We start from the raw sequence: 16,623 nt of genomic DNA on the forward strand, positions 1-16,623 counted from the left end.
CATTAAACTGTGATAATGGGAAATATGTCATTGGAATTTCACCGACAGCTTTGCAATAGATTTGAGAAGATCTATTTATCCTATCGTTTTTTTACCTTGCATTTTTTATGCATTTATTCTGCAACACTGAAATTTGCCCATAGGCTCTGTACAAATATAGGTTCTCTTATCTCATCTTATCTTGTTTGAGTCTTTAAAGATTTTTGATATGAACTATTAATACAGGAATTAAATGCATTTCACATTTGTTTGAAGAATTTTAAACTGTAGAATTAGCAAGTTTATAACATAAATAATATTACATGCCTTTCAACAGATCTGACCAGTAAGTGTCACATGCTTGTCTCCCTTTGAAGATAAACAAGTTTAATGTGGAATCTGTGGGATATTACAAACTGAAAAGCAACAAAACATCAATTTATTTATTTGAATGGTACAGTGAATATTAAAGGTTCTATATTTTGTGAAAAATTGTGAACTTTAAGCCATGTTATAATGCTGTTACCTCCTCAAAAACACACAATTATTTTTTTTGTTTGTTTTTTGTTTTTGTTTACATCATGGAAGTTCTTCCAGCAATTCCAGGACTGAAATTATCCAAATTATTTTAGTGAAGGTGTATGGAATTTAAAAACATAGTGGAGCACCTGTATTATCACATGACATCACAAAATGGAACAGAGTGTTTTCTGTTTGAGAGACAAACTCAGCCTAAATATGAATGTGTGATAAGGCCGCCACACACTACAGGATTTTTTTTATCTTAAACAATTTTTAAATATGCGACAAAAAGCACACACCACAGACACAAGGATATTTTAAATCTCTGATCGCAGAAACTGCAGCTGGATATACCTGCGTACTACAAGATACACAGTTTTGCTACATCTCATCAGATGTTTTCTGTCTACAGTAAAACCACTCACTTTGTGACTCTTAAGTGTTCAAAAGATCTGATCCGGCACTGTGTGGACGCTGATGTAGGTCTATGCACTGCAAAGTAATTCACCACCAAAACGCTAAGAAGCTAGAATATATGTCCATTCATATATACAGTCTATATGTGTATCTGCAGATGTATAATCTCTGAAAATATATACATATTAATATGAACCATCTCCAACACGACAGAAGCACAGAACAGACTCACTCATTAGCCATGTGGTTTTAAGTTTCGTTTCTGTAAAACGTAAACAAAGTTGTGTGGATAGGGAAGGCTTGCGGACACAGAATCGACGTGTCTGGACACAGATTGTTTAAAATTCGGTGATATGATGATACATTTCAGTGTAAACGTAACGAAAGCCCACAGGAAGTAAGAGTCACTGTCGCAAATCTGCAGCTTCACCACAGTCCGAGCGCTGTGTGGATGTAAACAGACACACGTGAGGAACTACTCTCACCTTTTTACTTTAAAGAACTCTTTCAACTGAATTAACAGTGCTGTTTTGTGGACTGGATGTTATTATTTGTGAAGGACAAATTCTATGGATAATATGGATGAAAGGCTGCTTCACAAGAGGTGGCCTAACTGTTTTTGCTGTTTACTATTTTATTTACTTCACTGTTTATGTTGTGTCTTTGTGTTCGTCACTATGTCTGCCCTGACGCTCTGTTTTATTGACTGTTTCTGTAGTGTTGCTGATGTTTGGTGGTTACAATCTGACAGAGCAGCTCAGAGTCACACTGATACCACACACACACATGGAGACAGAAAGTCGGGTCACGTTTCTCCGAATTCGGGGAGACGCAATTTTCAGCCAAAATCGGGCAAATTCCCCTGTAGTGTGTGGCGGCCTTTAGACATGTGTGAATGAAACCAAACACAACTAGAGGTATGTTTCTGATGAGGGAACAACATTATAACACAGATCAGAAAATCGTGTAATATGGGCCCTTTGATGAACATCTACAACTATAGTGTTATTATGCCAGATTTTAGCAAAGATAAAGAAAAGCTACATAGTGCAACTTTAACTAACACAAACCATTTTTTCTGTTCTCTGTTGCAGTGTGAAGACCATGGATTCTCCTGTGGAAGTCTTGTGGTAGCAGTGAACGAGTGGCACAGTTATCCACGCCACTGCCTCCTATAAGACCAGTCGGAGAGAGCGGGAGAGAGAGAGAGAGGGTTAGCGGCAAAAAGACGAAGAGGACAAAGCGACAGAAGAGTGAACGGAAAGGAGAGGGGGAGCAGGTGAACACAGTCGATGGATGCTGTCCGGCTTGAGGGGACAGCACGTTTCTCATTGACGAGGAAAAGAAAGATTTCAAAATTGAGTCGAAGGATAGAAACTCGCCGTCAGGTAAGTTGGGACGTTTTTGGAGCCGTTTCGTTGTACAGTATGTGTCACCGGTCTAAAATAGGAGCTCGGCATGCTGGGAGAAGTTGGCGAAAACTTCACATAACAACAGATGGTCAGATAGAAAAGTAGAGAGTGGATGCAATGGGCAGAATCTAATATTTTATGTCATTATTTCTGATGGAGGGCAAGGACCATTATAACTCTATGGGCAATTCACAGTTTATGAAGAGCTCAAATGTTTATGTAGTCATTATATTTACATTATCATTTACAGATACAGATTAGTTCTACAAATTTGCAATATTAATCTTAGTGAATACAATGATTTAATCTTATTAACATTTTTACTTTATGTTTTAGAATAAATGCAAATTATTCAAGTTTGACTTTTAGTGTCGGAAAAACTTGAAAAACAGAACAACATTTTGAGCATTTTGCAGTGGTCCATAGTTATTTCATTTTATTTGGTTTTTGTCACCTTCAGAAGCCAGAGTGGAGTTTTGTCACTTCCAACTAGCATGCTAATGAGCATTTCCTGGCTTGTGGAGATAAAAACACTTTATAATTTAATGCAGACAGCACACAGCAGTCTCATTTTTACAATATATCTGTGCTACGGCATATCACATTTATTACATGAAACAAACCTGGTACATTCCCTTTAAATGCAAAATCAATAACATCTCCTCGGAGACAAGCTGGTGACGTACAATCCACTAGAAAAAAGTTGCATAGTGTCGTTTTAAAGACAGGTTTTACCATAGAATTGTGACATGCCCTCCAGCTCAGTATTAAACCACAGGCAGTTTAAGTTATTGTGATGTCATGTGACCCTGCGGAGTCGGTAAGTGCAGGAGAGGCAAGGTGCGCCCCTGTCACATCCTGTCTGCCCCGTGCCCTCATTGTAAGGCAGAAGAGGTGTCGGTTCAGGTCATGAATATGGAGCAGAGCCGGACTTGAAGCCTGACGTGTTGTGTTTGGGATCAGTTGTGTCTTGTTAGCGCCGTCTGCAGAGTCACCGCTCTCTCCTCTAAGCTCCATCAGCTCAAAGAAGCACTGCAGCTTCCCTCACTAAGGCCTAAGCTCTGGAGCACATGCACCTGTCTGATACCTCGCCGTGTTTTTAGGTCATTTCCATTTATTTGGTAAAGTCTCATATCACAGCAACTGTCGCTTCACGGGGCTTTACAAAACTTTTGATTTGGACTCTGTCTGCTGAAACCTGCATAACAAGCACTCACACCTCGCAGCAAGGTGGTTACCGGTTCGATCCCTGGGTAAATCCTCCAGCTATGGTTGTCCTGACCAAGCCTAGATAAAGTGTGGACAATATGCCTAAAAATGTCTATCAAAATTATCTATAACCTATGTGATGATTTCAATTGGGTCATGTTTTATGTACATTTATCATCTTTATGTTGTAGGTAACTAAAGCTTTCTGCATCTTGTGAGTTTCATACTTAACTGTGATTGGTTAAATCCACCTGTCACTCAGAGCATAATGGAGGTTGGCCAATAGAGTGCAAGGGAAAACGTGTATTTGAGCATTAAGCTGTAGTAAACAGAGAAGCACTCAATCACGGCATTCACCAAAATAGCAGATGTCAGATCATGTAACGATTTCCATCCTCCTATCGCCCAACCCTCAATTAAAATGTGAAAACAAAGTATGACAGTCTAAATAGACCTGTCATGATAATTACTGTATCGACTTATCATTCAGTTTATGATAGATAGATGTTTCATTTTGCTACTGCAGTTCATGGTCATTCACAATACTGTACATATAGTGTCCTGCTTTAGGGTTACTGTGTCAGTGGAATAATAGCAATCAGTATTTCGTTATGGTTTATATTTTCATCAGTAAGGTATTGTGCTTCAAAAAGTGTTATCGTGACAGGCCTAAGTCTAAACAGGTGAGTCTTTATCTGTCTCTCAGGCATGGTGTGTGAGAAGGGGATCCAGATCCTCCTCACCACCGTGGGGGCCTTCGCTGCCTTCGGCCTGATGACGGTGGCCATAGGGACGGACTACTGGCTGTACTCCCGTGCCCTCATCTGCAACACCACCGCCAACGTGTCCCAGGACGACCCACACAACAAGGACAAGAAGGACCCCGGGGCCCTCACCCACTCCGGCCTCTGGAGGATCTGCTGCCTGGAAGGTACACCGCATCACACAAGGGGTTATGGGAAATATATCGGCCTGTACTAGTGTGCATCATATCTTAGTGTAACATGCTAAAACTTTTTTTCTGTCAGAGTCATTAGTGACTAGTTTGATGGTGGAGATGGTGAAAGAGATCTCCCTCCTTTCTCTCTTTTCTGAAGCCAAATGGCAGAAGCCGCAGAAACTGGCTGTGACCATCACAGAAATACAAGCTGCTAGTTCTTATCCATTACACAGTACACAGACTGGCTGACACTCAAGTGTAAAGGGCCAAACTGTGCTGTGACTTCACTCCATTCAAACAGATGCAGCTCCAGTTTGAGGAAGCCTCTTGGCTCGGTTTAAAAAGCCTGTGCCGTCCTGGGCTTGGTCATTGTACAAAGCTAATTTGTCCTCATCTTTAAGCTTCCTGATAGCAGCAGCCAATTAGAGATAAGCTGGAGCCTTGCAGCACTGCAGTGCACCCCCACCCCTCTCTGTGTGCTTTGGCTGCATTCACTGAACACCCCGCTCTCTCCTCATAGATATTCTCTTCCTGCCTCCTTGTGCTCTCGGGGTGGGTGCACTAAAGCTGCTGGTTAGACCAGGCTTTGGGTTAGGCTCATGCGGGCCGGAGGTCTGCAGAGGCCGCACACTTGTGCAGTGATGCAGTGAGGTGTAGCACAGAGCAAACACTGGACAAACCCCTTTAAAAGATTCATGTTCCTGTGGGTGGCAGAGGATAGAGATGTCCTGCTCTCTCCTCTGCAGCTTCAGCCTGATGGGGCTCAGCTCCATGTGGCATTATTTTAGTACAAGTCATAATCTGAAACAAACATCACAGCTCATACAGTTCATGTATTTGATGTCACTAAAAATGTGCTGTTTCAAAAGTGTATTTTTCTGCTGTCTGAGTGAGCATATGTCTGATGATTTGTCGGAGCCTTGATTTGTCCCTCTGTGCTCCACCTGCTTCTTCACAGAGAAACATCTGGAAACATCTGTGTCCTCCTCATCCCATCTCATCCTTTTCATTCTCCATCAGAGCCGTCCGCCCCTCTGTCTGTCCACTCTTGTATGTATACTCGTACTGACGTTTGTGTAGGACTGCTCCGTCTATAAAGGTTATATTGGCTTCTTGGGTTCTTTTTAAAGACAATGCAGTAAAGTGTGTTGACCTTGTTGACATGTTTCGGCTGCTAGCTGCAAGCCATCTTCAGAACTGTCACCGGTGTTGGTGGTGACGTGTCGTATATCAGCTGTTGTTACTTTCTGTAGGCGTGGTCAGCCTGATGGACCTGGCAGGTCGCTCAGACTGACCACGCCTCCCGTCGCCCGGTGTTCTCTGGAGGAGGGTGTCCCAGGTGTGTGAAAGGAGGAACGTGCGCTCAAACAATGTCAGTATCCCAGCTGGGCCATAACAAAGGCAGACAACAAGTTATCAATAAAACCAACAAACCCCGGAAAAAAACACAACAATCCAACACAGGGCAGCAGGACAAAAACATAGTCACACTGCCGAACATCAGAGGCATAACCGAACCCATCCAGAGAGCCATGAAAAAACACAACATTAGCACTGTAGTAAAACCATACACAAAACTCCGTCAACAGCTCGTACACCCCAAGGACAAAATCCCACAAGAACAAAAATGCAATGTCATCTACGAAATTCAATGCAAATCATGCAATAAATCATACATAGGGGAAACAGGCCGGGCATTTCACATCCGAAAAAAGGAACACCAAAAGGAATGCGAGAAGGAAACGTCAGGGAGACTCACCAGAACACAAAAAGACAAAGCAGAACAGGAAAACCTAAAATCCGCCATATCAGACCACTGTAAAAGGAACAACCACATTATGGATCGGGACGGGGCTCGGGTCATTGGATCGGAAAACAACAAGTTCAAACGCTGGATCAAGGAGGACATTGAAATCAGAAAGCGAGGCACGGACAGCATTAACCGTGATGACGGCGCGTTCCTCCTTTCACACACCTGGGACACCCTCCTCCAGAGACACCGGGCGACGGGAGGCGTGGTCAGTCTGAGCGACCTGCCAGGTCCATCAGGCTGACCACGCCTACAGGAAGTAACAACAGCTGATATACGACACGTCACCACCAACACCGGTGACAGTTCTGAAGATGGCTTGCAGCTAGCAGCCGAAACATGTCAACAAGGTAAACACACTTTACTGCATTGTCTTTAAAAAGAACCCAAGAAGTTAAAGTATATAAGAAGACAAAATGAACATCTTTTGCTTAAGGTTATATTGGGGTTAGATTTGTAAAGATTTGTAAAGATGTATTGTAGCTTTTTTTTTTCTGACAGTGCTTGCAAATCACCCTGAGATCCAGTCCACAGTGCACTTTGTAAACCTGTCTATTTTGTATTTGAAAGAAGAATATAAATACCTCTTAAACTAGTAATCACTACAGGAATCACATGCATTTTTAAACATGTTTGTATAAACTAATGGACCAGTAGATGTTAAACACTCAAGCATAGGATCATTTAATTACAAAGGACATCACAGACTTTTTGATCTGCTAATTGCGCCCCTTAAATTTTTTGCATCTCTTTGATAACTCTTGCAGCTCTAGATTTAATTACATAAAATAATTATTATGACTTATTATTATGACTTATGACTTCTTTAAGACTTATTTTATTTCTTAAATTTTAATTAATCTTATTTTCCTTTTTACAGGGGTGAAAAGAGGAGAATGCTCTCAAATTAACCACTTCCCAGAAGATGCAGACTTTGACCACGATGGGGCCGAGTATGTCCTGCGTAAGTCACTGCCTCCTTTGTTTATTGCACTGGAAAAAAAAACAATAGTGATTTGAGACATTTTGACAAGTTACATTGTGTGCATGACATAGACTGTTTAACGTGTTTGCGTGTGTTTCTGACTGGTTTTGAAATTATTAAAACATTTTTTAAAAAGATCATGAATCAGGCAGTGGGGTAAGTGATTTTCTTACTCAACTGGCAAAACCATGGCTTGAAAAAAGATGAAATGTTTTGAAACAAGTAAAATAAAATAATTTACTTCAAACTACTTATACCTTTTCCTAGTTTGGTCCTGATTTGATCCTGGTTTAGTCCTTTTGTAGATTCCTATTCTATTCCTGGTTTAGTCCTGATATAATCCAGGTTGAGTTGCATCTTTAGGCCTAATTTTGATATGTGTGCAAGTGAGTCTAATTGCAGCCTCACGATTTATATTCTTAATTAAAGCAGACCTATTTTGCAAAATCGACTTTTCAGAGCTTTAACAATGTTAGTGTTGTTTCTCCTTCTCATTTACCCTCTCGAAGTGGTATTAGGACTGATTCGTGCATGTCTGAGCAATATTGAATCGCTTATTTTCAAGACACGTATTGCCTATCAATGTTTTCACCACCACCAGTACTTGCCCACTGCTCTCTACTGACTTTGTTGTCCATTTTTATTTTCTGAAACAGCCATACACGTAGGATTCGACAGTGTGGTAGTTATTTTGGTATGGTAAAAATGCACAACTTGCTCGTGTGGTGTGCAGTTGTGATGCCGACAGCTGCACGGCGATGATGTTTATGTCAGCTTCCACTGGGCACCATATATTCGAATGTGGAAGTATGTATTGAATATTGCGATTTTAAATGCGCAAACTATGACATAATGATCCAATGGTGTCATAAAAAATAGCTATATAGCAGACACAAGCACAATAGATCTTCTTTAAATAGATTTTATAGGTGTGCTATGTAACTCTTCTGGTCTAATATTATGAATATCGAATCTGACATGTGCTTTAAATAAAATGCATGTGTTTTTATTGCAGTCCCCAGTAACACAAATGGCAAATCTTCAGCTAGAAATGCTACAGAGTGCACCTTTGACTCATTTTTGCAGTGCAAAGTTTTGAATTGTTTCATTTTATATTTTGTGGTGTGATTCGCACGCCGACGCTGTGAGAGGGGAGTAGAGTGTCCTAGTTCATGCTTCGTGCCCTACAGTGCTTTCGCTGTGCTCTGCTCTGCCTCATGTTTGCCTGGTGAAAACATAAAGAATAGCTGTGTTCTGTTTACAGTGGAGAGGAGGCATTTTGCTGGCATTTAGGTGGCATTTCCCTGCTGTGGCCTACTACATGTCCTAGATGAGAAGACAATGTTAATGCGTATGTGCATATGTGCGTCCCATCCCCCTAAACTTGGAGACAAATGACGTCACAAGAGAAAGGATCTGTTTTATAATGTTTTATTGATCATGTTTTATTGTGTTTTTTATTTATTATTTATTATGCTGCTATTAGTGTTTTCACGATACTAAAATTTCAAGCTTGATCTTGAAATTGATATTGATATTTGTTGGGAAGGTCACTTTTAAAATGTATTCCCCTACAAATTACAGATTACATACCCCAAAATGTAGTTTGTAACGTAATCCATTAAATTGCTTAAAGTGAGTAATGCAATCTAAATACTTTGGATTACTTGATATTGTCATGCTTTTTAAAACTACACGAATGTACCAACCACATCCTGCAAATTCTTGTTTGTTCTCTTCAAATTGGCTGTTGAGCCCAAGTCTCCATGAACAGGTATTTGTTTGCTGTAGAAAAGCAAAGACTACGATATCTTAATATGTTTTGTCTGCTTAAAGACAATAAAAAGCCCAGTCTTTACTTAACTGTATTAAAAATATTATAGATAGAGAAATGATTTTTATATGAGATCACTGGTGCCTTTAATTATGTCCACCCTGCTGTTTGGTGGCATATTGTTTAGACCTAGTTTAGTCCTGATTTAGTCCTGGTTTTAGTCCTAGTTTAGTCCTGATTTAGTCCTGGTTTTAGTCCTAGTTTAGTCCTGGTTTATTCCTGGTTTTAGTCCTGATTTAGTCCTGGTTTTAGTTCTCGTTTTAGTCCTGGTTTTAGTCCTGGTTTAGCCCAAAATGTGAAAACAGGAACATACTACCATGTAATCCATTTATTTCAACAAAGTAACTGTAATCCAATTACCACTCATTGAAACAGTAACTGTAACTGAATACAGTTACTCATAATTTGTACTCTGATAACGTAATGCCGGTATATGTAATCCGTTACTCCCCAACACTGGTAATAATAATGATTCCAATAGCACCATGGTAATAAAAACACTCTTCATTTAGACAATATAATTTTCAACATTAAATCGTATATCTGTGTAATTGCCCAGTTGTAGAGATATGTTCTGTAGTGGTCCATGGCCGTATAAAAGTCGATGTGGTCTTATACTTGTTCTGATACAGCTCAAGATCGATAACTCTAATTTTAGTATTGATTAGTATCTGAACTTTGAGTCATTTGTCAACTCCTATTTTTTTAATCCATAAGAAATTTGTTAAATCTTGCCTGTCAGGAGTGAATGGACTGAAACAGAAATATCACCTTATACCCTAGTTTGATACATAACATCGTAAAATTGTCTTCTTTTTAATATTTATCAACTTAATGCAGCTTTTTGACATTTTTCTAATAACACACAATATATTCAGTTTGTGCATTGAGGACCACAACTATGATATTATCTTAAGGTTTAAAGCATGTTTACACTCCACATTGTTGTAGAATAAATAATAGTAGTCCAAGAGTTGAACAGAAGAGCCATGATGCTGGAGAAGTTTATTCACCGTTTAATGATGAGCCTGAGATATTAAGGACTGAGCTGGCAGTGAGCGTCCTAGATACAGCACCAAAATGGAAGTTCTCTAACACACATCAAAAGTGGGACTAAACCTGGACCAGACACTGACTAAAACAGGACTTGAACTGGGCCAAACCAAGTTGAAACCAGGACTAAACCAGGACTAAACCAAGACTAAACCAAGATCAAACCAGGACTAAACCAGGACCAGGACTAAATTGTCTTCCTTCTTCTTTTCCAGGCGTGGTCCGTGCCTCAAATATTTTCCCAATCCTCAGTGCGATTCTGCTGCTGATGGGCGGAGTCTGCATCGCGGCCAGTCGCTTCTACAAAAGCAAACGAAACATCATCCTGGGAGCGGGGATTCTGTTTGTAGCTGCAGGTAACTCCACTACAACAGAAGTCATACTTTAGTGTAATAATTTATGATCAACTAAACTGAAATTTTAAAAAGTTGCCACACATATTTGAGATGTGGTATTTGAACATTCTCAGGGTTCTTTGTGTCACAGCGGTCGGAACGTGCCTGTGGTCTGGAGTACTTTACATATGTAGTTTTATGTATTGTTTGTACTTGTCCCTGTTGTTTAGGCAGGTCTGGCAGTTAAAGTGCGTACATTCACTCGTCACAGGCCTTGTGTTAAACTTGTGTTTATAGGTCTGTGGCTGATGTATGACTCCTCTGTGTTTCAGGCCTGAGTAATATCATTGGTGTGATTGTGTACATCTCTGCGGCGCTGGGAGATATTTCTCCGAAGAAGGACGAGGATAAGAAGTGGCAGTACTCGTACGGCTGGTCCTTTTATTTCGGGGGACTGTCCTTTATCATGGCCGAAATGGTGGGGGTTTTAGCTGTCAACATTTACATCGAGAAAAACAAAGAGCTGCGCTGCCGCTCACGCACCGACATCTTCAAGAGCACCACCCACGCCATGCTGCGCCTGCCCAGCTATCGCTTCAGACGCCGCTCGCGCTCCTCGTCACGCTCTACAGACCCCTCCCGCTCCAGAGACCCCTCCCCTGTCGGAGGAGGAGGGAAGAATTTTGGTTTGCCACCGTCCGCTCTGTTGTCCCAGGGTCCCATCTCTGTGTCCACACTGCCAAACCCTCATTCGCGCTCACACACGGCTTTGGCCGGAGGAGACATCTCGCTCTACACGCTGTCTCGAGACCCCAAACTGGGCGGGCTGCCCCCCATGTATGGGACAGTGGACAGGGCCACACTGTACCAGCTGCACAACTGTTTCCCTAAAGATGGGGGAGGGGGTGGAGTCATGATGAGCGGCACGCTGCCCTCTCTCAAGTCACACAACCCCGCCAACTCCACCAACTCCAACGCGCCCATGCCCAACTCAGTGGGCTCGGGACCCCCGCCCTTCACAGCGTCCACAGAGCGAGGGATGGGCACACTGGACAGGCTCAAGGGAGACAGGGAGAGTAACTCCAACACACTCAACAGGAAGACCACCCCAGTGTAGACCCCCAGGACAGAGGATCATCCATGTTCACTGATCCACTGGAGTAATAACTGAGCGATAATAACAACAACAACAAACCCTCACAAGAAAACTATTTTGATATTTTAACATGCTAGAAAAGGATTTATTTTGTTAATGATCAAACGTGATGAAGCTTGGGCTACGACAAAGATGTTCACTTACCTTCTGTGCAGTTTCTCATTTACGCTACAGTCATTACTAGTGTAAATTGTTGTTGTGATTATTCTGCGCGTTATTACATGCTAACGATAATGCAAAGTTAGTAGTAAGAAAGTCTTATTTTGATGTTTCTCTTTTCGTTCATGACTTTAACTGTGAATCTCCATGCAGAGCCACTGGAGCTGTTGCGTCTTAAGCATGACTGTACACATGTGGCAGGTGCGTGCGAGCCTGAACTAGTATAATTTTAAACTATATTGCGTACTTTTCATTCATGTCAGATGTGAATATTATGTAAATTGTCTTCCAATACTGAATTTAAACAAATGCAACAATAACGCAAGCAAATGAGACTTTTTCTGAGTTAACCTTTTCTATTTGTTAGTCTAATTTCAATGTTAACAGTAGTATTGTAGCTCTAGTATGTTAAAATGTTTGTTCTTGGGCATTAACACAACTTTGGACTAAAGAAGATGCAGAGAAAACACATTTGTACAGTTAAATCAGGTAAAGGTTGCTGCCTGAAAAGAAAATATTTTTTACGGGTCATTCCCAAACAATGAGATGCAAACCATTTCAGTGGCAAAAATACATATGTGTATAGACAGACTTTGTAATAGAGCTTCTGTAAGTACATTGTCTAGCGTTGTGTTTGGGGACCACTGTTCAAATGGGAAATGGGAGATTTATGTAGCTGATCCTTGTCACACGACCAAATCCTTACCTTTTTCACTGTGCTTCCCTTATGTTGTGACTGAACTCTCTCCATTGATGAGAATGTAACTCGCCCTCCTCTGTCTTCACCGTCTACCGTCCGAAATCCCAATCGTCCGGAGTGACTGCCGACGCACAACAAAAGGAAAAAGAACAAAACAACAAGATGCTTCCAGGATTTTATTTTTCCTTTTCTTTGATTTTGGAAAAAGAATAATAATGTGACACCACTGCGCACAGAGCATTTATGTGGGCAATATACATAGTATGTAGTTAAGAATAGATCTATCTAGGCCAATGACTATGATTTATCTAAATGTGTGATAAACACTGTATTGCACGAAGTTTATAAAAAAAAAAACAATAGCAGACCACAAAGGCTGCTGTCATTCATTCCTCTTTTTTAAGTGATGAAATGTTATTGGTGAAACAAAATGTATGGTCACAAATGGTACATTATTATTATTATATGGTGTTTTTCCACCTTCAAGGCATCAAAGCGCTTTACATCAAGGAACCACTCACTCATTCACACACACATTCACAGTGTATGCAAACACTGGGGGCGAGATGTTTATGTCGAGAGCGCCAACCTCAGATCATTGGACAAACACCAGCTGAGCTACTGTCGCATTAATCGTGTCCATGTTACATTTATTTAATCACAGGTTTGTATCGCTTAAAGAACTGTGAGCAGACTCGCCTCTCCACAGATTTGGCCTTTACCGGAGCCTGATTATGTTACCTGCTTGTAACAATAGAGATAGAGATAGATATGTTTAATGACATACTTATATAACTATAAAGGGTTACTCAAAGATGTGCTGTGAATTAAACAAAACACAATTGCAGGTGTATTTTTGATGAGGTAATGATATTGTAACATGGCTAAAAACTCACAAGTTGCACTACACTTTTGTTTTTCTGGTGGGTGTGCACCTACTTGTCTCCATGTGATTGTTTTAAAGCAATAACAGAGTCAACAATGTTCCACAGTATGGCAGTATGTATCTTGCATTTATTCAGTTATAGGTGTTTTATGGCTGGAATACTGGTTAGACACAGAAAACACTCATGTTTATTGTGAGCAGGGTCGTTTCACCGCGGATCTGATCTGTAACTTGCCCTACACCTGCTTGTCTCTACTGAAAACCTAAAGGCCATATGGAATAATTTCTGCATGGAGACAAGCGGGTGGTGGAGCTCTCGTCTGAACACAGTGCCTCTTTAAATGTAAAAAAGACAAGCCACGTCAGGTTATGTTATTTGAATTAAGTAGGTAGCGGACCCTTCACCAGAAAAGTTACAGAATGTGCTTTTAAATGATACCTGTTCATAGAGCAATGGTATCTTTTTAGGACTTTTTTTACCTGGAATTTTCCACAGAGCAGCTTTAAGATTAGATCTCCCTGGAGACAAAAAGATGACTCCACCTGTTTTTTTGTTTTGTTTTGTTTTGAGGTTTTTTTGGCAATTAAAAAATGTAATCAAGAAATGCAGGATAGAGTTTAATGCCATATTGTGAAACATCTCTTTACCTGTAACTTATTTCAGTGTTATTCCTGATTAGAGTCTTGCTTCTGTGCATCCTGACAGACCAGAGAATGACTATGACCTTCAGAGATTCAGAGAGACACCCCCTGCCGGAGCAGATGGGCTGCCCTGACCGCTGCCCCTGTGACCATCTGTAATGCATAAATATTTATACTAACACTGCATTGAAAGTGAGATTCCATAAACAGTTACTAAAATTGGGGGAGCTTCTTAATGAGAGGCTGTTAAATGCCACGCGCTCTTGGGGATTAGTTATTTGAAGTGCGGCTTCCTGCTATTATCATACCTCGTGTTACTGAGGCGCAGCAGCTCTGGAGACCCCGACATCACCACGACATGCCGACAGGTCAGGACCGACACGCTGATGCTACAAGGACGTTCATAAAGGTGGGTGCCAGGGGTGTAGTGAGCGTGGTACTCGGGGTGAGATATAAAAAAATAACTAATATAAAATAGCTACAACTTAAATGTCAAACTGAAGCTATTGGCAACAGTGAAAACAAACTGCATAGACTCATGAAATATGCAATGCTGTCCTATAAAGACCTGAGACATGAGGGACCAGGACTGAACCAGGACTAAAACAGGACTAAAACGGGACTAAACCAGGGCTGAACCAGAACTGAACCAGGACTGTGTGTCTGACTGACGTAGACTGCTTGGGTGACCGCACACCCTGCTCCATGGGCTCAGGGTTCTCTCTCTCTCAAGCGCAAGATTAGTCCTGTTTTAGTCCTGATTTAGTCCTGGTTTAGACCTGGTTTAGGCCTGGTTTAGTCCTAGTTTAGTCCTGGTTTAGTCCTGGTTCAGTCTTGGTTTAGTCCAGGTTTAGTCCTGGTTTAGACCTGGTTTAGTCCTGGTTTAGTCCTGGTTCAGCTCTGGTTTAGTCCTGGTTTAATCCTGGTTCAGTCCTGGTTTAGTCCTGGTTCAGTCCTGGTTCATTTCTGGTTTAGACCTGGTTTAATCCTGGTCCAGTCCTGGTTTAATCCTGGTTCAGTCCTTATTTAGACCTGGTTTAGTTCTGGTTTAGTCCTGGTTTAATCCTGGTTCAGTCCTGGTTTGGACCTGGTTTAGTCCTAGTTTAATCCTGGTTTAGTCCTGGTTCAGTCTTGGTTTAGTCTTGGTTTAGTCCTGGTTTAGTTCTGGTTTAGACCTGTTGAAATCCTGGTTCCGTCCTGGTTTAGACCTGGTTTAGTCCTGGTTTATTTCTGGTTCACTCCTGGTTTAGACCTGGTTTAATCCTGGTTCAATCCTGGTTTAGACCTGGTTTAGATCTGGTTTAGTCATGGTTGAGTGCTGGTTTAGTACTGGTTTAGTCGTGGTTTAGTCATGGTTTAGACCTGGTTTTGTCCTCTTGGTTCAACCCTGTGTAACCAGAGGGAATAAAAGTTTTGGTTACTCAATCATCCCTTTTTAGATTCTAGTGATAAAGGAACAACTTCATTCTGTCAATTAAACGATTTGAACATTTGTGTTTTTGCAGTGCTCCTTCAGACTTTCCTTCAGGTCAAATTTCGTTTTTCTTGAGCTATTTATGAGGTAGGAAAACTGATTTTGCGCATTAGTCCAATTCATTTTTGGCCTAAATTAAATCAAATGTTACATCCAGTTAGTTTTCTCTTTTCAGACCCACATTTTCTGGCTCCTGTACCTGTCCATTGGTTTATATTCGGGGCCCGTTCTTTGCTATTAGTGGTAACACATGAGGAGGCTGACGCGGTGTTTTTGTGGGCGTGTCTCTTCTGGGAATAATCGCTCAATCGGGATTTTCTCTCGGAATTCTGCGCTGGAGCTCGTGGGCCTGGTTTGCACGCGAGGAGTGATTGTGCTTTGAAGTAGCCTATAGCGTTGGATTAATGCCAGAAATACGCACAGGTGCCTAAATATAAACGTTTTACACAAAGATAGATTTATTCAAGAGAAACCACTGCACTTACGTTGATTTTTTTAGGAAAATTTACCATCAGTTTTGTATTCGATTTGTTTTTATTTCGAGTTTGTACCAAGAGAGAAACAATAATCACATACGTACTACTACATATATCTCGAAAAAGAGTGGGAAGAAAAAAAACAAAAAAACCGTATATAAACCCAACTCTATTCATTACATAGTTTCAAAAAAATCTAAAATGATGTGGTTGCTTCTGTACATTGATGACAAAACTTAACAAATATTTACATATAGCAAAATAAATGACATACTATGCATACGAAATATAATTTTAACCCAATTTCTTTCTTTTTTCTTGTATTGTGCTGTATTATGGTCATAAAAACTACTAATAATGATAAAGAAGGCACAGAAGGTTTTTCGTTTATGTAAGGAATGTAAGGACTTTTTTTTTCTCCTTTATGGTCGTACAAACTACTAAAAATGGACAAACTATTAATAATGTTGCACAAATAAAAGTACAGAAGGTCTATATGTCTATAAGGATACAATAGACTTTTTTTTTTTCCTTTTTTTTCTAACATTTAAAGGGCCCATATTACAGTCTTATGTCATACTCTCTTGTTTCCTCATCAAAAACATACCTGGAGATGTGTTTTGTTTCATTCACA

The 16,623-nt window shown here is 40.6% G+C and overlaps 1 protein-coding gene across 1 annotated transcript; it reads left to right on the top strand.

The window, feature by feature from the left end:
• Nucleotides 1-4,244: 4,244 nt before the first annotated feature.
• On the top strand, nt 4,245-11,613 carry cacng8b (calcium channel, voltage-dependent, gamma subunit 8b). Its single transcript, XM_020928039.1, has 4 exons — nt 4,245-4,470; nt 7,170-7,253; nt 10,377-10,517; nt 10,829-11,613. Exons 1-4 carry the CDS (start codon nt 4,248-4,250, stop codon nt 11,611-11,613), a joined length of 1,233 nt encoding a protein of 410 aa, XP_020783698.1. The 5' UTR covers nt 4,245-4,247.
• Nucleotides 11,614-16,623: the final 5,010 nt, after the last annotated feature.

This window comes from Boleophthalmus pectinirostris, unplaced genomic scaffold (genome assembly GCF_026225935.1).
Source record: "Boleophthalmus pectinirostris isolate CB_2022bp ecotype Guang Dong unplaced genomic scaffold, ASM2622593v1 HiC_scaffold_6, whole genome shotgun sequence".
Lineage (NCBI taxonomy): Eukaryota > Metazoa > Chordata > Actinopteri > Gobiiformes > Gobiidae > Boleophthalmus > Boleophthalmus pectinirostris.